Source organism: Neofelis nebulosa, chromosome X (assembly GCF_028018385.1).
Source record: "Neofelis nebulosa isolate mNeoNeb1 chromosome X, mNeoNeb1.pri, whole genome shotgun sequence".
Lineage (NCBI taxonomy): Eukaryota > Metazoa > Chordata > Mammalia > Carnivora > Felidae > Neofelis > Neofelis nebulosa.
This window is the reverse complement of record NC_080800.1, coordinates 70920916-70947879: the sequence shown is the minus strand read 5'-3', so window position 1 is coordinate 70947879 and position 26964 is coordinate 70920916. Positions and strand designations below refer to the sequence as shown.

At 34.7% G+C, this 26964-nt stretch overlaps 1 protein-coding gene and 1 pseudogene across 3 annotated transcripts in view; one reads left to right on the top strand and one right to left on the bottom strand.

The window, feature by feature from the left end:
- LOC131502273 (uncharacterized) overlaps window positions 1-21476 on the bottom strand; it is a 439682-nt gene extending 418206 nt beyond the window's left edge. For all 3 annotated transcript variants that reach the window (XM_058712956.1, XM_058712957.1, XM_058712958.1), the window contains exons 1-3: window positions 21293-21476; window positions 19463-19656; window positions 17591-17737 (exon numbers count right to left, since the gene is read on the bottom strand). In XM_058712956.1, coding sequence (XP_058568939.1) covers window positions 17591-17669 — 79 coding nt within the window. In that variant the 5' untranslated portion in view covers window positions 17670-17737; window positions 19463-19656; window positions 21293-21476. The remainder of the gene's footprint in view (window positions 1-17590; window positions 17738-19462; window positions 19657-21292) is intronic.
- Window positions 9903-10384, top strand: LOC131502274 (UPF0547 protein C16orf87 homolog; annotated as a pseudogene).
- Window positions 21477-26964: the final 5488 nt, after the last annotated feature.

The window sequence follows — 26964 nt, the reverse complement described above, 5'->3', positions numbered from 1 at the left end:
TGAAAAAGTCTGGAAAACCTCCAAAAGCATGGAGATTAAAGAACACCCTAGTAAAGAATGAATGGGTCAACCAGAGAAGTAGAGAATAAATTTAAAAATATATGGAAAAAATGAAAATGAAAAGACAACAATGCAAATACTTTGGGATGCAGCGAAGGCAGTCCTAAGATGAAAATACATTGCAATCAAGGCCTACCTCAAGAAACAAGAAAAATCCCAAATACAAAATCTAACAACACACCTAAAGGAAATAGAAGCAGAACAGCAAAGACACCCCAAACCCAGCAGAAGAAGAGAAATTATAAAGATCAGAGCGGAAATAAATAATACACAATCTAAAAAACTGTAGAGCAGATCATTTAAACCAAGAGTTGGTTTTGTGAAAAAATAAACAAAATTGATAAACCTCCAGCCAGGCTTCTCAAAAAGAAAAGGGAGATGACCCAAATAGATAAAATCATGAATGAAAATGGAGTTATTACACCCAATCCCTCAGAAATGCAAGCAATTATCAGGGAATACTATGAAAAATTGTATGCCAACAAACTGGACAACCTGGAAGAAATGGACAAATTCCTAAGCACCCACACACTTCCAAAACTCAAACAGGAACAAAGAGAAAACTTTAACAGATCCATAACAGGCAAGAAATTGAATCAGTTATAAAAGATCTCCCAACAAATAAGAGACCAGGACCAGATGGCTTCCCTGGGGAATTCTACCAGACATTTAAAGCAGAGATAATACCTATCCTTCTGAAGCTGTTGCAAATAATAGGAAGGGAAGCAAAACTTCCAGACGCATTCTATGAAGCCAGCATTACTTTGATTCCTAAACCAGACAGAGACCCAGCAAAAAAGAGAACTACAGGCCAATATCCCTGATGAATATGGACGCAAAAATTCTCAACAAGATACTAGCAAATCAAATTCAACAGCATATAAAAAGAATTATTCCCCATGATCAAGTGGGTTTCATTACTGGGCTGCAGGGCTGGTTCAACATTCGCAAATCAATCGATGTGACACATCACATTAATAAAACTAAAGAACAGAACCATACGATCCTGTCAATCAATGCAGAAAATGCATTTGACAAAATTCAGCATGCTTTCTTAATAAAACCCTCAAAAAGGTCGGGATAGAAGGAACATAGTAAAACATCATAAAAGCTATTTATGAAAAGCCCACAGCTAATATCATGCTCAATGGGGAAAAACTGAGAGCTTTCCCCTGAGATCAGGAACATGACAGGGATGTCCGCTCTCACCGCTGTTGTTTAACACAGAGTTGGAAGTTCTGGCATCAGCAATCAGACAACAAAAGGAAACCAAAGGTATCAAAATTGGCAAAGGTGAAGTCAAGCTTTCACTTTTTGCAGATGACATGATATTATACATGGAAAACCTGGAAGACTCCACCAAAAGTCTGCTAGAACTGATACACTAATTCAACAAAGTTGCAGGATACAAAATCAATGTACACATATCAGTTGTATTCTTATACTCAAATAATGAGGCAACAGAAAGACAAATAATGAAACTGATCCCATTCACAACTGCACCAAGAATCATAAAATACCTAGGTTAAACCTAACCAACGATGTAAAAGATCTGTATGCTGAAAACTATAGAAAGCTTATGAAGGAAATTGAAGAAGATATAAAGAAAGGGAAAAACATTCCGTATTCATGGATTGGAAGCATAAATGTTATTAAAATGTCAATACTACCCTAGTGCTAGCATAAGCAATCAGACAACCAAAGGAAATCAAAGGCATCAAAATTGGCAAAGATGAAGTCAAGCTTTAACTTTTTGCAGATGACATGATATTATACACGGAAAACCCAATAGACTCCACCAAAAGTCTACTAGAACTGATACATGAATTCAGCAAAGTCGCAGGATATAAAATCAATGGACAAAAATCAGTTGCATGCTTATCCGCTAATAATGAAGCAACAGAAAGACAAATAAAGAAATTGATCCCATTCACAATTGCAACAAGAGTCATAAAATACCTAGGAATCAACCTAACCAAAGATGTAAAAGATCTGTATGCTGAAAACTATAGAAAGCTTATGAAGGAAATTGAAGCAGATATAAAGAAATGGAAAATCATTCCATGTTCATGGACTGGAAGAATAAACATTGTTTAAATATTAATAATACCGAAAGCTATCTACACATTCAATGCAATCCCAAAGTTCAGCCAGCCTTCTCCTTGAAGCTAGAACAAGCAATCCTAAAATTTGTATGGAACCGCAAAAGACCCCAAATAGCCAAAGTAATATTGAAGAAGACCAAAGCAGGAGGCATCACAATCCCAGACTTTAGCCTCTACTACAAAGCTGTCATCATCAAGACAGCATGGTATTGACACAAAAACAGACACATAGACCAATGCAATAGAATAGAGACTCCACAGTTGGACCCACAAGAGTATGACCAACTAATCTCTGACAAAGCAGGAATGAATATCCCATGGAAAAAAGACAGTCTCTTTAACAAATGGTGCTGGGAGAGCTGGACAGCAACATGCAGAAGGTTGAAACTAGACCACTTTCTCACACCATTCACAAAATAAACTCAAAATGTATAAAGGACCTGAATGTGAGACAGGAAACCATCAAAACCCTAGAAGAGAAAGCAGGAAAAAACCTCTCTGACCACAGCCACAGCAATTTGTTACTTGACACATTTCCAAAGGCCAGGGAATTAAAGGAAAAAATGAACTATTGGGACCTCCTGAAGATTAAAAGCTTCTGCACTGCAAAGGAAACAAACAAAACTAAAAGGCAACCAACAGTATAGGAAAAGATATTTGCAAATGACATATTGGACAAAGGGTTATTATCCAAAATCTATAAAGAGCTCACCAAACTCCACACCCAAAAAAATGAATAATCCAGTGAAGAAATGGGCAGAAAACATGAATAGACACTTCTCTAAAGAAGACATCTAGATGGCCAACAGGCACATGAAAAGATGCTCAACGTCGCTCATCAGGGGAATACAAATCAAAGCCACACACACATACCACATCACGCAAGTCAGAGTGGCTAAAGTGAACAAATCAGGAGACTATATGTGCTGGAGAGGATGTGGAGAAATGGGAACCCTCTTGCACTGCTGCTGGGAATGCAAACTGGTGCAGCTCCTCTGGAAAACAGTGTGGAAGTTCCTCAAAAAGTTAAAAATAGATCTACCCTATGACCCAGCAATAGCACTGCTAGGATTTACCCAAGGGATACAGGAGTGCTGATGCATAGGGGCACTTGTACCCCAATGTTTATAGCAGCAGTTTAAACAATAGCCAAATTATGAAAAGAGCCTAAATGTGCACCACCAGAATAATGGATAAAGAAATTGTGGTTTATATAAACAGTGGAATACTGCTTGGCAATGAGAGAGAATGAAATATGGCTTTTTGTAGCAACGTGGATGGAACTGGGGAGTGTTATGCTAAGTGAAATAAGTCATACAGAAAAAGACAGATACCATATGTTTTCACTCTTATGTGGATCCTGAGAAATGTAACAGAAGACTATGGGGGAGGGGAAGGAGAAAAAACGTTAGAGAGGGAGGCAGCTAAACCATAAGAGACTATTGAAAACTGAGAACAAACTGAGGGTTGATAGTGGTGGGAGGGAGAGAAGGGTGGGTGATGTGTTTTGAGGATGGCACTTGTTGGGATAAGCACTGCATGTTTTATGGAAACCAATTTGACAATAAATTTAATATTAAAAAATCTGTAAAGAACTTATCAAACTCAAAACCCAAAAAACAAATAATACAAGAAGTAATGGGCAAAAGACATGAGTAGACACTTCTCCAAAGAAGACATCCAGATGGGCAACTGACACATGAAAAATGCTCAAAATCACTCATCCTTAGGGAAATACAAATCAAACCACAATGAGACACCACCTTACACCTGTCAGAATGGCTAACATTAACAACTCAGGCAACAACAGATATTGGCGAGGATGCGGAGAAAGAGGATCTATTTTGCATTGCTGGTAGGAATGCAAACTGGTACAGCCACTCTGGAAAACAGTATGGAAGTTCCTCAAAAAGTTAAAGATAGCACTACCCTATGACCTAGCAATTGCAGTACTAGGTATTTATCCAAGGGATACAGGTGTGCTGTTTCGAAGGGACATATGCACCCCCATGTTTATAGCAGCACTATCAATAATAGCCAATGTATGGAAAGAGCCCAAATGTCCATCGATGGATGAATGGATAAAGAAGAATTGGTATGTATATATATATATATATATATATATATATATATATATATATATATACACACACACACACACACACACACACACACACAATGGAGTATTACTTGGAAATCAAAAAGCATGAAATCTTGCCATTTGCAACTACATGGTTGGAACTGAAGGGTATTATGCTAAGCGAAATTAGTCAGAGGAAGCCAAATATCTTATGATGTCATTCATATGAGGACTTTAAGAGACAAAACAGATGAACATAAGGGAAGGGAAACAAAAATATTATAAAAACAGGGAGAGGGAAAAACATAAGAGACTCTTAAATATGGAGAATAAACAGAGGGTTACTGTAGGGGTTGTGGGAGGGGAGATGATCTAAATAGGTAAGGGACATTAAGGAATCTACTCATGAAATCATTGTTGCACTATATGCTAACTAATTTGGATATAAATTTTAAAAAAATACAATTAAAAATAAAATAAAATTTTGATATAAGAAAAGAAGGCAGACTTGCGTTAATTATAAATATATATTGCAAAACTTAAAGCAACTATAAAAAATTAAAATAAAATTGATAAGCTAAGAAGAGAAAATAAAATCATATAAAATGCTTAGTTAAAATCACAAAGGTAGAAACACAATGGACAATCCAAATTTAAAAAAACAAGGGTAATAAATAGAAATGAGTAACAAATACAGGAGATATTAATCAAACTATACCAATAATTAGCTTTAAATTTCAATGGTGTAAATACAACAATTAAAAGGCATTGTCAGAACAAACGAAAAAACATGATCCAACATTATGTTGTCTATCAGAAATACACTTAAATATACAGAAACATATAGAATAAAAGTAAAAGGATGGAGAAAGATATACTGTATTTACAGTAATCAAAATAAAGCTGGAGTCGCTATATTAATTTCAGACAGAGCAGAATAACATAATAATACAAAGGTCAGTTCCGCGAGAGGACATAACAATCTTTAATGATTATGGGCCTAATACTACAGCATCAAAATACATGTGGCAAAAACTGATCTAATGCAAGAATAAATAGATAAATCCAATAGTATATTTGGAGCCTTCAACATACATTTATCTGAAGTGGAGTATTTCAGTCCTCATAAAATTAGTGAGCACCATCAATCACTAGCAGCACCATCAATCATCTGGATATAATTGACATCTACAGACTATTGCATTCAAATATAGCAGAATACACATTCTTATCAAGCTCTCATTTAGCATTTACCAGATGTAGACCATATTTGGGATCATCAAATACACCTTAAAACATTTAAAAGAATAAAAGTTATACAATGTCTGCTGTCAAGCAACAGTGGACTTAAATTACGAATCAATAACTGAAAGATATATGGAAAATTCAAAAATTTTAGAGATTAAACAGCATACTTCTAATGCATGGATCAAAAGATAAATCTCCAGATGCATTTAAAAATTATCTTGAAATAAATGAAAGTGAAAATACACCTTATAAATATTTGTGAAATGGGGCAGTTGGGTGGCTCAGTAGGTTAAGCGTCCAACTCTTGATTTCAGATCATACTCTTGATTTCAGATCAACTGTTGATCATAATCTCATGGTTCCTGAGATCAAGCCCCACATCAGACTCTGTGCTGACAGCGTGGCATCTGCTTCAGATTCTCTGTGTCTCTATCTTTCTGCCCCTCCCCCTGTGCATGCATGTGCACTCTCTGTCTCTCAAAAATAAATAAATAAATAAATAATAAAACATAAATAAATATTTGTGAGATACAGTGAAAGCAGTGTTTAGAGAAAAATTTAGAGCATTGAATGCGTACATTAAAAAATAAATATCTAAACTAAATAATCTAAGTTTCCATGTTAGGAAACTAGAAAAAGAAAAGTAAAAGTTAATCCAAGGTAAGCAGAAAAAATTAATTAATAAAAACTAGAGCATAAATTATGATTTAAAAATAAGAAATCAATAGAGAAAATCAACAAAACCAAAAACATTAATAAAATTGGTTCTTTGAAAACATTAATAAAATTGGTAAGCATCTACACAAGCTAACTAAAAAAAGAGTCAATTATTAATATCAGAAATGAAGGAGGGGACATCATTATAGATCCCACTACCACTAAAAGCATAATAAAGCAATACTATGAACAATTTTATGTACACAAAGGTGATAAACTAGGTAAAATGGACCAAATTCCTGAGAGACACAATCTGCCAAAATTCATACAACAGCAGACTATCTAAATAGGCTTATATTTATTAAAGAAATTGAATCAATAATTAATGACTTTCCAAAACAGAAAGCATCAGTTCCAAATGGGTTCACTGGTGAATACTGCCAAATTATTTGAGGAAAAAATTACACAAATTATCTACAATCACTTCCAGAATATAAAAGCAGTGGAAATACTCCCTACTCATTCTATGAGGCCAGAATTGCCTAATACCAAAGCCAGACAAAGCACCAAAATAAAATAACAGACAAGTTATCTCTCGTGAACATAGATGCAAAAATCTTCAGCAAAATATTAACCAACTGAATCAAATAATGTATAAAAATAAATGTACACCATGATAAAGGGAAATCATCCCAGGTATGCAAGGCTAGTGGTATAATATTTGAAAATCAATGAATGTTACCCATATTATCAACAGTCTAAAGAAAAAAAAAAGCATACAATTATATCAAAAGATGCAGAAAAAGCATTAGAAAAAATCCAACACCAATTCATAATACAACTCTGAGCAAACTATGAATAAAGAGGAACTTTCTCAACTTGATAAAGAACATCTACCAAAAAGCTGTATAGCTAACACCTCACTTAATGGTGAGAAACTCTAAGCTTTTCCCCTAAGATCAGGAACATGGCAAGGATGTCCCTTCATATCACTCCTATCAACATCAAGGTGGAAGTCTTAGACAATGCAATAAGAGAAAAAAGGGAAATAAAAAATATACAGATTGGGAAGAAAGAAATAAAACTCTGTTCACAGATGACATGCTGTTTATACAGAAAACCCAAAAGAATTGAAAAAAAAAACCTGGTAATAAATGATTCTAACAAGTTTGCAGGATACAAGATACTATACAAAGGTCAACCACTTTCCTATATACCAGAAATTAACAAGTGGAATCTGAAATTTAAAATACAATGCCATTTATATTAAGGACTCCAAAAAATGAAATAGGTATAGATATAACAAAATCTGTAAAAGAAAACTGGAACTAACAAACAATTGTAGCAAGGTTGAAGGATACAAGGTTAATACACAAAAATCAATTACTTTCCTATATACCATCAATGGACAAATGGAATTTGAAATTAAAAACACAGTACCATTTATATTAGCACTTCAATAAATTAAATACTTAGGTATAAATCTAACAAAATATATAAAAGATCTATATGAGGAAAACTACAATATTCTGATCAACAAAATCAAAGGACTAAATACATGAAGAGATATTCCATGTTTAGAGACAGGAAGATTCAATATTGTCAAGATATCAGTTCTTCCCAAATTGATATATATATATAGGTTTGATATAATCCCAATAAAAATTTCAGCGAGTTATTTTGTGGATATCAACAAATTCTAAAGTTTATATGGAATGATAAAAGATCCAGAATAGCCAACACAATATCAAAGGGGAAAAAGTTGACAGACTGACACTGACTTAAACACTTACTATAAAATTGCAGTAATCATGATAGAGTGAAATTGGTGAAACAACAACAACAATAACAACAACAACAACAACAACAACAAATAGATCAATAGAACAGAACAGCCCAGAAACAGACCCACAAAATATAGTTAACTGGTCAAAGGAGCAAAAGCAATAAAATGGAGAAAGAATAGTCTTTTCAAAAACATTAGGGAACTGTAAATGAAAACACCTTTGAGATACCACTACACACCTATCAGAATGCTCCAAATCAAACCACTGATAAGAACAAACATGTGATGCTGAGCATCTTTTCATGTATCTGTTGGCTATGTGTAGTCTTCTTTGGAAAAATTTCTATTCATGCGTTCTGCCCATTTTTTTTAAATTTAATGTTTATTTATTTTTGAGAAAGATAGAACATGAGCATGGGAGGGACAGAGAGAGAGGGAGACACAGAATCCGAAGCAGGCTCCAGGCTCTGAGCTGTCAGCACAGAGTACGATGTGAAGCTCGAACTCAGGAACCACAAGATTATTACCTGAGCCGAAGTTGGATGCTTAACCAACTGAGCCACCCAGGTGCCCCTCTTCAGCCAATATTTTAATTGGATTGCTCATTTTTAGGGTGTTGCATTTTATAAGTGCTTTATATACTTGGAGTTCTAACCCTTTCTTAGGTCATTTGCAAATATTTTCTCCCATTCTGTATGTTACCTTTTAGTTTTATTGATTGCTTCCTTCACTGTGCAGAAACTTTTAATTTTAATGAATTCCCAATACTTTATTTTTTTTGTTTCCCTTGCCTCAGAAGACATATCTAATATGAGGTTGCTACAGCCAATGACAAAGAGGGCACTGCCTGTGTTTTGCTCTAGGATTTTAATGGTTTCTTGTCTCGCATTTAGGTATTTAATGCATTTTTAATCTATTTTTGTGTATGGTGTAGGAAAGTGAAAAACAGTATCTAGGTTATTCAAAATGTTAACAATGGAACTATCCTACAATCCAGCAATTTCACTACTGAGTTTTTATCCAAAGAATATAAAAATACTAATTCAAGGGGATACATGCACCCCAATGTTTACAGCAGCATTATATATAATAGCCACATTTTGGAAATAGCCCAAATGTCCATTGATTGATGAATGGATAAAGAAGACATGGTGTGTGTGTGTATATGTATACACATGCAATAGAATATTACTTAGACATAAAAAAGAATGTACCCTTGCTATTTGCAATGACATGGGTGGAGCTATACAGTATTATGCTAAGCAAAATAAGTCATTCAGAGAAAGACAAATACATTATGATTTCACTCATAGGTAGAATTTAAGAAACAAACGAGTAAAGGGAGGGGGAAACAAGAGTTAGAGAGAAGCAAACCAAGAAACAGACCCTTAACTACAGACAACAAACTGATGGTTACCAGAGGGTAGGTATGTTGGGGGGGGGGGGGGCAGATGGGTCAAACAGGTGATGGGGATTAAGGAGTGCACTTGCAGTGAGCCCCAGGTGTTGTTTATAAGTGTTGAATCCCTAAATTGTGCACCTGAGACAAATATTAAACTATGTGTTAACTAACTGGAATTTAAATAAAATATTTAAAAACTACAACAATAAATATGAGGATGTGAAGCAACAGGAGCTCTCACCATTTCTGATGAGATTGCAAAATGATACAGGCACTTTGGAAGACAGTTTGACAGTTTCTTACAAAATTAAACATATTTTACCATAAGATCCTAGCAATGACATTCCTTGGTATTTACTCAAAGTAGTTGAAAACACATTCACACAAAAACGTGCACACAAATGTTTATAACATCTTTATTTCCAATTGCTAAAAATTGGTAGCAATCAAGTTGTCTTTCAATAGATGAATGAATAAACTTTAGGGCATTCAGACAATGAATTATTATCCAGCAGTAAAAAGAAATGAGCTATCAGCCACTGCTGCTGCTGCTGCGAGAGGAGCATGTCTGCAACTCAAGTAAAAAAAGTTAAGATGACCACCAAATGGTGCCCAGAGTGTGACCAACAGATTCCTGTTGCATGTAAATCATGTCTCTGTGGTTACATATTAGCAGAAAACTTTTAAATGCAAAAGACCCAGAAAAATCACCACCTTCTGCAGAAAACAAGCATGAGGCCAAGGTAAGGTGAAAAGAGAGAGTTAAGTGAGAGAAGATAAATTCTACAGTAAATAAAGATTTAGAAAACAGAAAGAGGTCTCAAGTAACAGCCATTCAGATCATATCAGACGAGGAAGAGGAAGACCCAAAATTGCACCTGCCAAGAACAAAACAAAAACACCTAAGAAAAACAAAAAACAAAACTAAACAAAACAAAAAAGCATGAGGAAGAGAGAAACAGGAAAAGGTAATTGACATATATGCTAACCTCTCTGATGAAAAGACTTTTGTGTTTTCCATTGCTTTGGCAGAAATACATAGAAAATTATTAAAGACTTACTCTCTGGGGCGCCTGGATGGCTCAGTAGGTTAAGCGTCTGACTTCAGCTCAGGTCATGATCTTGCAGTTTCTGCGTCCGAGCTCTGCATTGGGCTCTGTACTGACAGCTCAGAGCCTGGAGCCTGCTTAAGATTCTGTGTCTCCCTCACTCTCTGCCCCTCTCCCACTCGTGCTCTGTCTCTCTCAAAAATAAATTAAAAAAATTTTTTTTTAAAAAAAGACTTACTCTCTGATATTTGTATGCAAAATGTGTTGAAACTTTCTTCAGGATTACATCAACAAATTTTCAAACAGTTGTGGATTCTCAGGAGAATTCTGATTGCATCAATAAGGGTCATTGCTTGTTTTCTTTTCCCTGTCCTTTAGCCTGTGCCACACTTTGGGAGCAAAGCTGTAGGCTTGGACTGTTCTGGGATTTCCTTGTTTACCAAGGAGTATTGTCAGTGTTTTGTGTTGGGATATAAGTGTATTTACCAAAAGCAAACAAACAAAAATAATGGATGGGTGTTAAAGGATAAAGGGGTAGAGGTGGGAGTGAAAGAATGAAAACTAGGGAAATAAAATGCTTGATGGTTATCGGGTTTGCCACCAGAGATGCAATATTTTAAGACCTTAGATAAAGAGAGTTTTAAAAATATATATTTCAGATTTTCAGCACTAACAAATTGCATATATACAGTTAATTTACTTTCAATAAATTTGCCATTGATATTTTATTGAATGGAGAATTAAGAATATAAACTGTAAATTTTTGTCTTTTTTTAAATATAATTTATTGTCAAGTTAGCTAACACAGTGTATACAGTGTGCTCTTGGCTTTGGGGGTAGATTCCTGTGATTCATCGCTTACATACAAAACCCATTGCTCATCCCAACAAGTGCCCTCCTCAATGCCCATCACCCATTTTCCCTTCTGCCCCCATAACCTCAGTTTGTTCTCTGTATTTAAGAATCTCTTATGGTTTGCCTCCCTCTCTGTTTGAACTTATTTTTTCCCCTTCTCTTCCCCAATGGTCTTCTGTTAACTTTCTCAAGTTCCACATATGAGGTGGGAATGTAAATTTTTGTCTTAAATTGATTTTTCTTGGCCTTTATTTTTATGACTTAAGTTATGAGTTATATTTTGGGAGATACTTTCTAGACATTTGGGAAGTTTGGGTGCTATGTGAAGAAAAGCATTTAAGGATATATCATAATATCATATTTCATATATAAACATCTTGTTTTCTTGAATGTAATTTATTTACTGGCTAAAAAAACCCTTTTCTGCTCTCAAGATGGTGCCTGTTAGCTTAAACATAAAATATATTTATTACTTACAAAATATAGCCACTTTTAAGCAGCAATGTTTTATCTGAATGGATGTTAATTTATACAACCTGATAATTATTTAAATTGTTACTTAACCTCATTCTGGAAAAAAAAAATAAGCCTAAATATTGAAACTAATAAAAAAAAGAAATGACCTATCAAACCATGAAAAGATATGGAACATCCTTAAAAAGCATGTAACTAAGTGAAAGAAATTAATCTGAAAAGGTTGCATAGTGTATGATTCCAACTACAAGACATGTTGGAAAAGGCGAATCTATGGAGACAGTAAAAAGATAAGTAGTTACCAATGGTTAGGTTGTGTAGGGGCCAAGGGCAGGCCACCTCAGTGTGCCACTTTGACATACGGATTATTTAAAATAAAAGTTACTTAACAGCCAGTGCAAGGACACTCAGACCCTCCCCTGTCCCACAAAAGCAGGAAATAAATCTCTCATATGAAAAGTACTCTGGCTGTAGTAAGAAGTAAAAAGACATTCTTATTATCAGAGATAGTAACTCTAAAGCTGAGAAAGCTACAGGAACAAACTGTGTTCCTTTTTAACTAATCTAGTACCTCAGCCCAAATACTTGGAATGCCTTAGGGATTGAAGTTCCAAAACATCTGTCATCTGTTTCCTTTATTCTGTCATTTCCTCACAAGTTTATTGTCTCTTTGTCTAAAGAGTATAAGAACTACCTGCCTTGGTCATTTCTTTAGGTCTCAATTTCAATATTGCATCTCTTTGCACAAGTAACAAAACTTTCCATTTTTTTTTATTCCTGTTAACCTGTCTTATGTAAATTTAATTCAATTCAGTTGAAGGGTAGAGGAAGAATTTTTCCTTCCCTTCAGGTGAAAAGGGGAATGAATAAACAGAGTTCAGAGACTTTTGGGGGCGCTATTTTATATGATACTACAATGTAGGTACATGCCATACATTTGTCAAAACCCACAGTACGTACAATACCAAGAGTGAACCCTAATGTAAATTATCATTTTGGGTGTTAATGATGTGTCAGTGTAGCTAGATCAATTGTAACAAATGCATCACTGTGGCTTGGAATGTTGATGGTGGGGGAGACTGTGCACATGGAGGAACAGGGAATATATGAGAATGCTCTACATTTTCTGCTTTATTTTGCTATAAACCTAAAATTGCCCTAAAATGTAAAATATATTAAAAAAAAAAAAACAACTGAGACCTTTAGTTTCCATTCTGACTGAGGGGAAAGATTGGATTCTACAAATAAATATTATTCTTTTCAATAGGGACTCACTATTCAATTTATATACTGGATATTCAGATATTTTCAGTCCTCTTACCCACAGACCATTACCAGAAATAAATATAGATCACTTTGGTTTTGTGAAAAAGCTCAGCTCAGGATTGTTAAGGGCATGGTGGGGATTGAAGAAAGCACAGAAGTCTTATGATGCCATGTTTTTTGGTGAAGAAATGCAGTCTTTGATGATGTTAAGAAGATCTGCTTTGGAAGAAAACTAAAACAGATACTGAGAAATTACTGTATATATGGTCAGTTTTCCATCAACCATTCAGGGCAAAAGCAAAAAGCCTACAAGCAGGCAAAAAGAAATTGATAGAAACAACAACAGTTACACAAATTATTTCAAACTGTGGTAGATATTAATACTGTAAAAATACTGCAGATATATAAACATATGGGTGGTTCTTACCCACTTGATAACTCTGGCAACCAATAAGGGAAGTGACTGTTCTTCATGGCAGGAATCTGTTCCTAGTCTTTATGTCTCCATGCTTCTTTTGCTTTATGTATACTATACAACTTTAACTTTTCAGTTAGGAGAGACTGTTTAGGTGCTCTAAATCTGAGCAATAAGCTTAGAAGTATGGGAAAAGGTTGAGAAGAAATGGGAAAAAAAGATCTGCTTATCACACATTAATGATTCATTACCTAGTGAAAGCGTTCCTTGGTCTGGAATACTGGGTGTATAAACTGTCTGATTGTCATGATATGCAAAAGAAAGCATATATGTAAATTTTAAAGGAAAGAGTCTAGGTTTTCATCAGATTTTCAAAGATATTAGGATTTGTGACACTTAATGTTTAAGAAATCATCCTCTGTGCAATAGCATAGGTTGCTGGGATCTCTAACAGACTGTTAAATAAAACAATTACATCAACATACCCAGCAATAGCATTTGGAACTCTGAAAGCAGCTCCCCAAGTGCCTAACTTACAATTTGAATGTAAATAACTTACTATGGTAAATCTGGTATAGGTGGTCTCTAAATAGCAGTTTTAGTCATTCCAACTCAGTATTAATTATCAGGACCAAATCTCCATACCCAGAGCTTGAACAATGATAGAGACAAGGAAGGGTGACATCTTTTTTTTCCCCTGGGTGTCTATCACTATCCTACTACTCAATACTAGCCTCACATGTGAGATAAAGACAGCACAGCCAGTTATTTGTGAAATGTAATCTAAGAATCACTTGAAAGAATTTTACCCACAAATAAAAATTTTCTCTCTTGTTACTGCATCAGATTTCATAACTGGTGATTTGTACTCAACCTTTTCCAAAATCTATATATGTATTTTTATTATTTCAGGGAATAAGCTATAACAGTTATTTTGTCTCTTTCTTGATGTTTTGATACCTACCATTCTCAACTTATATGAGCCCTCTGCTCATTCACAGGTATCTTCCAGAATAATAAACTCACTGTTGTCATAGTCACTATAGCAGAATGATCCCCCTATCAAATACACCCTGTATAGCTTATGATTTTGACAATATGCATGTACATCATCAATGAAGGGAGAGGCCCTCACGGCCCGTTATTATGATCTTTCCTAATTTACTAATTTTGCAAGCTCTCCACCTTAATTCATCTTTTCCAGACAAACAAATATATTCTTAATGAAAATTATCCCCTAATCAATGTTTTCTAAGTTGAGGTATACCTGGCTTTGCTATTAAAATCCACATATAGATAGATCTAACAACCTTCTAAACCTGTAAGATCCAAGAGTCCATAAATAGTAACAATATGTTGGTGCTTCTGACAGTGTAACACTAGCATAACAATAACAATAGTTGAATTGATAGTTGGATAAACATAAGTAGAACAATGATAAAATACTTGTCACATTTATTTTGTACTTAACCTTCTCCAAATACTTGTTATTACTGATTATTATTTTTCATTGCAATATACCTCTCAGACATACATATGTGTGTTGCCAGTTTGAGAAGGAAGGAAAGAAAGAAAGACAAAGAAAGAAAAAAGAGAAAGAAAGAAAGAAAGAAAGAAAGAAAGAAAGAAAGAAAGAAAGAAAGAGAAAATCAATTTAAAAAAAACTTTAGAAATCCTAATGACCCAGTGGCTTGTCTACAGTCACAATGGGGTTTAATGGTACAATCAAGCCTAGAAGTTAGGGATCCAAACTCAGCTTATGTTCTTTCAATAGATTCAAATGCTCCAACTGTCAAATTTAAATCACATTTTCTATTCTGTACTAAAATCCACAAAATTATTTTTCGTAAAAACAAATATATTTTGGATACTAATGTTTCATTGGACATGTCATTTGCAAACATCTTCTCCCATTCAGTAGGTTGTCTTTTAGTTTTGTTGATTGTTTCCTTTCCTGTGCATAAGACCTTTATTTGATGTCGTCCCAATAGTTTATTTTTGCTTTAATTTCTCTTGCCTCAGAAAACATATCTATAAAAATGTTGCTAACAGGCATATGAAAAGATGCTCAACATCACTCATCATGAAGGAAATACAAATCAAAACTACAATGAGATATCACCTCACACCAGTCATAATGGCTGAAATCAACAACACAGAAAACAAGTATTAGCAAGGATGTGGAGAAAAAGGAAACCTCTTGCACTGTTCGTGCGAATGCAAAATGGTGCAGCCACTCTGGAAAATAGTATGGGGGTTCCTCAAAACATTAAAAATTGAACAGTAATTACACTACTGGGTATTTACTCAAAAAATACAAAAACCCTCTGGCATTCTCAGTTTTAATAGTGCTAGACTGCTCTAGGTTTTTCCCTCTAAATTAACTGTGTGAAAAGGTCTCCAGTAAGTCAAATTGTTATAATCATCTTTGGTTTTCTGTCCATATAACAGAAACTGTTTTTTTTAAAAAAATAATTTTGTAACTTACCACTAATCAAACACCAAATTCAAGCTAGGATACCAATGAGGTATTGAGGTCTGGTATCTATAATTCATAGCCTGCTTATTTAAAATTACTTTCTTTTATAATTATTGTTTTAAGAATATGCCAATATCACCAAACAAAAGTTAACTAAGAGTGGCAACCTGAAAGTTTTTGGGCATTAGGCCAATTTTATAGGAAAAAATGAGAACTGGAATATTAAAGTCATTATTTTGTAATAATAAAAATATTTGCTAAGTACATATTCTTTGCAAGGTATTGTGCTGAGTGTTGTCAGAGATACAAAGATAAGTAAAATATTACACTTTGCCTTTAAACTATTTTCAATTTGATAGCGAAAAGATGAAACACACACACACACAAATACAGTGATAGGCACAAAATGCTTTGAAAAGCAAAGGAAATATTATGGAATCACAGGGGAAAGAAGACATTTCTTCTTGAATTAGTATTATTTTCAGTAGTTTGCAAATGCTACTGAAAATAATGCTACCTTTGCAAATGCAAAGGCCTGAAGTTTAAAAGCAATTACTCAGAAAAAAATAACAATGCAGCTAAGAAAACCTGGAATTTCCTTCCAAAGGCAGGAACCAATACTTTATTCCCTAAGTTAGTGAGGGTGATGAAAGAATATTTAAGTTTCCTGATGTTAAAAATGATAAAAGTTAGGATTAAAGCATGATTCAAGAAAACGTGGAGTTTATTTTTCATTTGAAATTCCTCTGCATTAAAATAATTTTATTCACATAATTGAAATTACTTTATAATAAATTTTCACATATATCACGCTATAAAACTGTATGAATTCAATGTATTGGGAGGGAAATCTTACTGCACTGAATTTTATGGATGGGGAAATAAAATTTAAAAAGATACTATAATTCTGTAATGATAAATCATCTATGTAGTGTCTAATCCATTATACTTAACACAACAGAATATGCTAAACCAGCTATACATAAAGAAAACACTGCAATAGAGCAAAGCTTCATAGTATCATCTTTAGAAGAGTTTCTGTAATTAAAAGTGGTAAACATCGCCAATCTTTCCTAAAGTGCTCCTTAGCATGATGCTAATAAAGACAGCTGGCAATAAAGAACACTTTGGATCTTTCCTACCTCTTAAATCATTGGATATATTATTATTTTAGTAACTATTAATGCAAACAGTAAGTGATAGAAGCAGGCATAGCCTTTGCTCTCAAATGTAAACTATATATTAAATGTAATAAATTATAATTAATAATAAAATTATTTAAATTAATTGCATTTTACTCTTCCTTTCATTGCATCTATTCCTTTATAAAATCCATCCTCTTCAGTCAGCAATGGCTCATTCCAATAGAAGAATGTAAATCATATCTTTTAAGTAGTGTGTTTTACTGTTTATCTAATGTCATTATTTTAGAATATTTGGTTGCTTCTAATATTCACATATAACCACATTAATATGTTAAGTAATAATAATACATTAATTCCAATATTCATACAAAAAAGATATTAATCAAGGCAAGGAAATTATTCTTGGGATGTGTTTATTAAAACAATGTTAAGAACTTAAAATTACAGATTTAAGGTTCAAGTGTTTAATATTGAAGCATTTTCTGTAAGAGACTGCAAAATAACATGTGAAATCTTGTCAGCTGAGCCTGCAAAAGATGAGAAGTGATGTGCAGAGTTAAACATCTTACCTTCTATCCACACACGAACTTCAGTAGGAGAGGATGTCACAGTAGGATCTTGTTGAAAAAGATTAAATGATTGTGCCATGTCTCAGGATGGATAAATAGAGCAAATCCTCTGGTGGTTAATATTTAAGGCTTAGATAATCCAAGTAGCTAAGAATGAAATAACAGAACTTAATCAGGTTCAGGCATTATCTGTTCATACAGACTACATTATATTAGCATATGCTGTCAGGTGTGGAGTTTGGGATAAAATAATCCACCATCAATTAACTAATTAGTATGTATTGCACACCTCTTTAGTAAAATACAAAAACTCAAATATAAATCCGAATGAAGTACTGATACATGATACAATGTGGATGAACATTGAAAACATTATGCTAAGTGAGAGAAGCCAGATACATAAGGTTGCATATTGTCTGATTCCACTTATTGGAAAATTCAGTATAGGTAAATACATAGACACAGAAAGATTAGTGGTTGCTAGAAGCCGGGGAGAGATAGGGAAGAGAAACTGTTTAATGGGTACAAGGCTCCTTTTTGGGGTGATGAAAATGTTTTGGAACTAGATAAAAGTGATGGTTGTACAACATAGTGAATATATTAAATACCTCTGAATTGCACACTTTAAAACTGTTAATTTTGTTATGTAAATTTTACCTCAATGAGATAAAATTGAAAAGGCAAAAAAATAAAAACCAAATATAAACCTGATACAACTTCTGTCAAACAAAAATTGTGAATCTATTAAGAAATGTAAAAAGCACATGAACGGCATTAAGACAAGTACTATACAGAATAAGTGCTAAGGAGTTTATGTTTAACTGCAAGGAAAAGAAATAGCTTCACGCAGCAGGTGGCATCTGAGTTAAGCCAAACTAGACAGAAAAGAACCTTGAGAGAAAAATAATAATATCTTCCCTGCCTACATCAGGAGTGTCTTGTGAGACCTATGGAAAGAAAAACAAATGGGAAGGAGAACACTTTCTAAAATATAAAACATTCATTATGGAAATGTGAATCATTATTAGTCCTGGTAGTTTTGAAACTCCAATTTGTTGCAGCTTTCAGTTTTCCTTACCTATATTACTCAGCTTTTGAAACCAAGATACAAAGTACATAGTAATGACAATTTTAAAAGTAATATTGTGTAATTGTGATAATTCTGGAAAAATCAATTGTTCTCCCCTTCCATTTTACCATCTTTAAACTAAATTTTATGACCTTGTATATAGAAATGCTTTGCAAATGTAAATCATTGATTTTCACATTAAACAAATGGTCTACAATCACAGCTAAGTCCACTTCTGAAAAAAACTTGAATATGGGTAGCACTTTCCCAGACAAAAGAAGTAGGACCATATTAGATGTGTGGGCTGCCATGTTTTATCATCCTCTTCACTCAGCCAATTAACTCAGGCCCTGCCTTTCATAGCACTTCTTGAACTACTACAGCATATTTGTGTTTACTTTTATCTTGCCCCTCAAGAAAATTGGATTTTAATCTGAATATCTTTTAAACTGAAGAAATGACAAGGGGCAGACAAACTTTCTAAAGCGGCACTGTCCAACATAACTTCCTGCAATGTTGGAATATTCTACATCTGCACTATTCAATATAGTAGCTACTGACCACATATGGCATGTAAAATGTGGCCAGTGAGACTTAGGAACACAATTCCTAATTTTATTTAATTTTAATTCATTGAAATTTAAATAGCCACATGTGGTTACCTGGTAGTTTTGAAACTCCAATTTGTTACAGTTCTAGAACTTCCAATCAAGCATTAGGGTTATATACTTGGTGGACAAGCTCAGACTGAAAATGAGAGCTGCTAGGGGAATAGGAAGATCTGAAAGAATCCTGATGCTTACAGTCAGATTATCTGTAGTCTTAAAATTCATGATGAAATTGGCAACACGAGCAAATTGCTGATCATTCTCTGATTTCACCTTCACCTGAGGTGTGAGGGTAGGAGAGGCTGTACACAGTGTGGGTGGTGGATAGAGGAAAGAAGATTTGGGTAGCCTCCAGCGGTGAAGTGAATCTCCAATAGGTTTCAGTTATTCTGAAAAAATAAAATAAAAGTTAATAGACAGAAATACATAGTGAAGTTCTTGCATTCAGCAGAGACTTGGTTAAACAGGCAAAAGTTGCATTTCCTTCAAGCATATTCAACAAATGGGTAATGATGCACTTACTATGTGTCAGGCAGAGGAAATTTCATTGATTAAAAGATGTGGTTGTGTTTTATATAATTGTACAACATCACTTAAAGTCCTCTAATTTTGAGGAAAGGGGGTTTGGTGTGCAGTGGTTTCTCTATTTTTTTGTTTTTTGTGGGGGTTTTTTGTTTGCTTTTTTTTTGTTTGTTTTGTTTTTCTTTTTTTTTTTTTTGCTATTTAACATTTACATTATTTCTTGAATCTACCTAAATGACTTTTTTTTTCTCTCTTTTTGTTTGTTTGGTCTTTCCAACTTGCATTGCTTTCTTAATTTAAATTCAGTTCAGAGGACTAGTGCCTATTTTCTCTTCTTATAAATCCCTATTCCTTTAAATTCAATTCAGAGAACTAGTGCCTACTTTCTCTTCTTATAATTACCTATAGATGTTTATGCAAAATATTGGCCAAGGTGTTTCATCTCGGGTTTAAAAACTCTCAGCTAAAAAACTTTTGTTTTTTGCTTAAAAACAAAAAAAGGGGGGAGAAAGGAAAGGAGGTAAACAAAACTTGTAAAATAAACACCAAAAATAAGTAAAAGTTAATGAGATAAGATAGTGGAAAAATTCCCTCCTCAACACTTCAGTGTCTATTTTTATAAATGTTGACTAGCTTTATTTTTTTTTTCAATTACATTCCTTTATGTTGAAAGGCTTGGGTCTATAGGACTATGTAGGGGGATAAACTAGACGCTAAATGTCCCCTAAGTGTTAGCATTTTAATTAAGCCTAATGTATTTTAAAGGCACAACCACAGAAATCCTATTATCCATATCACAGACAATAAAGTAATAAGATTCAAAACAAACAATTCTAAATTATATCATCAGCCATTCTGAGCATGGTGAATTTCTTTTTCCATAACAGAATAATATAAATAATGCTGAGATGGATTATTATATTATTACTATAAAGGGAGAATCATCCACTCAGGGGATTTTAAAACATAGAGGTGATATCTAACCAAAAGGTTGGAATTCGACAGTTGGAATAGCTTTCACAGAAGTGGCACAGAGCTTGATGAGGCAGCAGCATAAGCTTGCCAACAGGTAAAATTATTTGGGAATTTTTCCTCATGTTTAGTTGAGGTCAACCTTTTCTGAACTCTTGTTCTTACTCCTATTTTTGTCCTAGTTCTGCCTCATGCTGTTCCTGGGAAGGAGTCTCTGAAGATTTTCACGAGCATCAACCAATCTGCCAACTCTCAGTGAGCTGTCAGTTGGCCAATTTAACCCTCCTGCACACCCTTTTTCCATCTTGGTTTTTCATAAGACAGTTTTCCAGCCCTGTCCCCACCCAAAGGTTGGCCACTAGTTTATCAGGACCTCCATTTACAATGTGAGGCTCAGAGCTGAGGTTGAAGGCCAAGGCGGCCTTACCACATGAGCCTGGGGGTGGGGTCAGGGGCTGCGTGGTCACCCTCACACTAAACCCGCCCCTCCTCCCTGTTAGTTACTGTAAGCCACCTCCCATCGAGAGGTACCCTCATTCCTGTCAGACCGCATCGCCAGTTAGGGCTTTCGAAGAGAGGCTCTTCAGAAAAGGAAACACCTGCCTCTACAGCCCCAAGCAAGGGCTACAGTAAGCAGTCTTGTTACTTGCCTTTTTCCCTACCCTCTCAGCTTGAGGCCGCGGGGAGAAGTTCCCCACAGCTACCAACCGGCAGCTGGGTCTGGAAAAGGGAGTTCTCAACTGCCCCGCACTGCGCATGCGTTGCCCCTAGAGCCTGGTGCATTTCCGGGAGTTTCTATGACGTAGCTCTTGGCGTACAATGTGCAGGGAGGGGCCTGTTGACAGGGAGTTTGTCTTCACCCTTCACTGCCCATAATAGCCGTTGAAAGTTTGTTTCCTTTAAGATACTGTCCAGATATGTGTTGGCTACTGTAAAGATTCTCATGAGAAGATTACACACACACACACACACACACACACACACACACACACACACACACAATCAGAGTGAATATGAGTTCGAGGAAAGAAGAAAACTAACCTGGAAGCAACAAGTGGTCACAGATTTCTCAATAAAAAACATTTGCTGAAATGCTGAGACAAGTGAAGTCAAGCACCTCTCTGGCATTTATGGGAGATCCACTTTTTTTTTCCTTTTTCTCTTAAGATTTTATTTTTTTTAAGTTATCTGTACACCCAAGTATAATCCCAAGGTCAAGAGTTGCATGCTCCACCAACTAAGCCAGCCACGTAGTTCTTTCAGTCTTTTTATGTATTTTTGAGAGAGAGAGACACACACACAGCATGAGCAGGGAAGGGGCAGAGAAACAGGGAGACACAGAATCCAAAGCAGGCTCCATGCTCTGAGCTCTCAGCACAGAGCCCACTAGGGGCCTAAACCCATGAACCACAAGATCATGACCTGAGCCGAAGTCGGGCACCCAGCTGACAGAGCCATCCAGGTGCCCCATCTTTTCTTAATGTAACTTTATGGACCCTAAAACTGAGGTCCACAGTTGGGGGTGGGGAAAGGCTAGAATTAGGGTCTCCAGTAGTCTTACACTCTTAGGATTACTGAAAGTAGATCCTATTTTGATGTGCTATTGGATTTACATTATGCCAGTTTAAAAGGGGACCCGCAGTAGTACTTGGTGTTCAAAATGAAATTTAAAAGAATAGCTTGTTTCGTTTGAATACAATCACCAGAACACTGCATCCCTTGACTTTTTGAGTTTGTGAGCCCCATTTTAAACAAAGCTGAAATAGTTCTTTCATGTTATTTTAGTCCTTCTCAAAATCATATTTGAATATTCCTTTTCCTGCACCAGTTGTTCTTGAAGCTGTGATCCCATAAATGTGTTTAAAGCACTTTTATGTTTATGTTTAAAGTGCTTTATCAAAGCAAATGTCTAAAAGCAGTAATGAACAAAATTAAAATTTCTATTTAATAGTTATATTAACTGGAAAACATTTCCCAGGGCAGTCCATATAACCAAGTATAACAAACACTGAATGTAGCTAGCATTAATCTGAAATATAACCTTATCTAATCCCCTCATTTACAGATAAGAATACTGAGGCCCCGATAGAAGAGACATGTTTTAAGTTATATAATAATTTAGTGGCAGTTAGAAAAAGAGCCCAGGTATCTGAACATCAGTGATCCTTCCACCAAACCCCATATACAGCAGAATTAAATGGCATCTCAAGCAAATGGAGAAAGTTTTGGGAAGAAGTCACACAAAGGGTTTCTGTCTCCCAGGATGTAGACACAGGAAGGGGTGAAAAACCAAACCAAACAACCAAAAAGCACCCAAACACTGATGATAAGTGAGGAAAGCAGGGGATGATGAGTGGAAGAGCTAGAAGCAATATAGAAAACTATGAGTTGTTTTTTTTTTTTTTTTTTAAAGTGGGAACATCCATGAATCACTTCTGGCCAAATGAAATTTTTAGAATAAGTCAGCAAACAGGGTGAAATATTTTGGCTCACATCCACTTTTACAAACAGATGTTTGCCACCTTAATCAGTTGTCCCAAAGTAGCTTCTCTCCTGTTTGCTCAGCCACTGAATCTTATGCATACCTCATATTATACTGCACAAATTTAAGTAATTATGATTATGGCTATAATTAACGTAACTTCTGGATTCCTGAAGCCAAAAACTATCTTTTTGGCAGTTGAGTGTGTCATTCAAAAGTGTCTGTATTACAGAAGGTAGATTAGCACTGGCATATTCAAATTGTGGAAATGTTACTTTTTGTTATTTAACTAATAGAATATGTCTCTTTGGAGTTTAAGCAGAACACTATTTCCTGTTATTCTCCAGGATTTCAACTTCATGAAAGTTAATCTTATAAACTAGTCTGTGCTAATTTGTTAATAATTGTTGCTAATATCCATTGTAAAATATTTTTAATTTAGCAGATTTGTGTACTGAATTGCAATCAGGGAAACCTGGCAAGGTTTAATTATCCCTCAATTTCCTTTCTGTTTGTCCCTTAAAACTACATATATGTGATATGTGTAATATATGTAATATATTAAAATGTTCACAATGGCTAAAATTAATAACACAAGAAACAACATGTGTATGTGTAGAAAGGGGACCCCTCTTACACTTTTAGATAGAATACAAACTGAGGCAGCTACTCTAGAATATGGACGTTCCTCTAAAAGTTAAAAATAGAACTATTCTATGATCCAGCAGTTGCAGTACTGGGTATTTACCCAAAGGATACAAAAATACTAATTCAAAGCTATACCTGCACCACAATGTTTATAGCAGCATTATCTACAATAGCCAAATTATAGAAACAGCCTAAGTGTCCATCAACCTATGAATGAATAAAGAAGGTATTGAATGAATAAAGAAGTGTATATATATATATATATATATATATATATATATATATATATATATAATAGAATATTACTTGGCCTTAAAAAAGAATGAGATCTTGCCATTTGCAATGATGTGGGTGATGCTAGAGAGTATTATGCTATGCAAAATCAGTCAGAGAAAGACAAATACCATATGATTTCACTCACATGTGGAATTCAAGAAACAAACAATTGAGCATTGGGGGGGAGATAGAGTCAAACCAAGAAACTGTGTCTTTATTTAAAAAAGTTTATTTTTTATTTATTTTGAGAGAGAGTGAGCGAACATGATCAGGGCAGAGGGAGAGAGAATCCCAAGCAGGCTCCACACTGTCAGTGCGGAGCCTGACACAGGGCTCAATCTCACAAACTGTGAGATAATGGCCTGAGCCAAAATCAAGAGTTAGACACTTAACCAGCTGAGCCACCCAGGCACCCCCAGACTCTTAACTACAGAGAAAAACTCGTAGTTACCAGAGGGGATGTGAGTGGGGGAATGAGTTAAATAGGTGATAGGCATTAAGGGGTGCACTTGTGATGAACACCAGGTGTATGTAAATGTTGAGTCACCAAATTGTACACTCGAAAGTATTATTACACTGTATTTTAACTAACTGAAATTTAAATTAAAAATTTTTTAAGTTCATATATTTACAAATACTTATAAATATAAATATTTAAAATATGTATAATAAAAAACTAATAATGAAAAATACAGTAGTAGGGCTTATGAATATCATGTCCAGATTTCAAAGGGCTTTCCCCATCTATATTCTCATTTCCTTCCACTGATGATATACCATTTGCCAGAAAACAAGACTAAATTCTTATGAGTACATAGCCACTGCTACATTTTGTCAACAGAGACAATTAAATTTGTGGCTTGATAATAGCTATTAATTAAAATGTAATAAAGTCAATAACTCATTTTGATGAATATTACAACTACAACATATTTAGTGAGTTTCATATTACTCCTGGGAAGTATTTGCAAAGAACCTCTGGCACAATTTCCATAATAATAACCATACCAAACATTAGTGTAAAAAGTACAGCTTCCCAAGATTTTCAAACATGTTATGGATTTGCTATTTTCAATATATTATCTCATAAACAGAATATTTTGCTTTTTTTGTCTCTTCTACTTCAAGTGCAAAATTCTGCCAAATATCAAGACAGGGTTAAAATGCTATTAGCAAATTTCCTTATTTTATTAAGGTATAAATGAAAACATGAATCCAATTTAACTGTGTAATCACACTTGATTCATATTTCCCATTTCTTTCTTTTTATTTGTAAGGCTCAAGTACTTCAGACAAGATAGACATCTGATTGTTTTAAGCAGGAAAGTTTCCATTAATATATATATATATATATATATATATATATATAATATACGTATATATATTAATATATATGTATATACATTATATATATATATAAATATAATATATATATATGTTATAAAGTCCTGTTTCCCAAAAATTTAACCCTGAAGTTTAGCATTTACAATAAAATTCAGTTCTCCAGATTAAAAACTCACAAACATCCTTCTGAGATACTAATTGATCCTTTAACTACTAAAATATCTATTCTTCATCTTTCCATTAGCTAATATAAGTAGTAGCAACAAAAGCACTTCATGTATTTCTTTCCTATTTTCTTCACTGAAGCCCCCATATAAGTCAGGCACAGTTGTTTACAGGGATTTCATTATAAATATAAGAAAGAATGACTCAACTATGAATAAGCAGCAGGTTGTCACATTCAGAATGGAATTTAAACTACACTGACACTTAGGGGCGCCTGGGTGGCTCAGTCGGTTAAGCGTCCGACTTCGGCTCAGGTCATGATCTCACGGTCCATGAGTTCGAGCCCCACGTCGGGCTCTGTGCTGACAGCTCAAAGCCTGGAACCTGTTTCAGATTCTGTGTCTCCCTCTCTCTGACCCTCCCCTGTTCATGCTCTGTCTCTCCCTGTCTCAAAAATAAATAAATGTTAAAAAAATTTAAAAACAACACTGACATCTCCTGCATTTGTCTTATGTCATGTGAAGCATCTTTACATATATTATCTTACCTGAGCCCCGCAGAAAATTTTTGAAAATGACAGCAAGGAGAGAGTATTATATATATCAGAAGATGAGAAAACTGAAGCTCGGGGGTTTAAAAAATTTACCAGCTGGGGGCGCCAGGGTGGCTCAGTAAGTTGAGCATCTGACTTTGTCTCAGGTCATGATTTTGCAGTCCATGAGTTTGAGCCTTGCATTGGGCCTTGTGCTGATGGTTCGGGGCCTGCTTCTGATTCTGTCTCCCTCTCTCTCTGCCCCTTCCCCATTCTTGCTCTGTCTCTCTTACTCTAAAAATGAACAAATCTTATTTTTTTTTAAATTTACCAAGTGCAACACTACTGGCAAGTAGAAGGGCTGATAATTGAACTTAGATTGCCAAACTTATGTCTTAGTTTTCTTTCTACTATCACTAAAACGGAAATATCAGTGGTTTTTAATGTTTTGCACATTTTGTTGCAATTATTTCATTTTTACCTTCATAGATTAATGTACAATTAATTGCATATTACAAGCAAAGGTTTGGTTTTCTAGATGATACACTATTATGACTCCACCCTTAACTCTCTAAAAATTCCTTCTCTGTCACCCATATATGTGCAAATTATGGAAAGTTCTGTAGGTATGTATATGTGTATGTGAATTCACAGAACTACCCATAATTAAAAATAAAACCGTTAACAAAAGCATGGCTGAGTCATATTTGAGTGTAATAGAAGCCAAAGAAGGGAAAAGATTCAAAGTAATGGTGT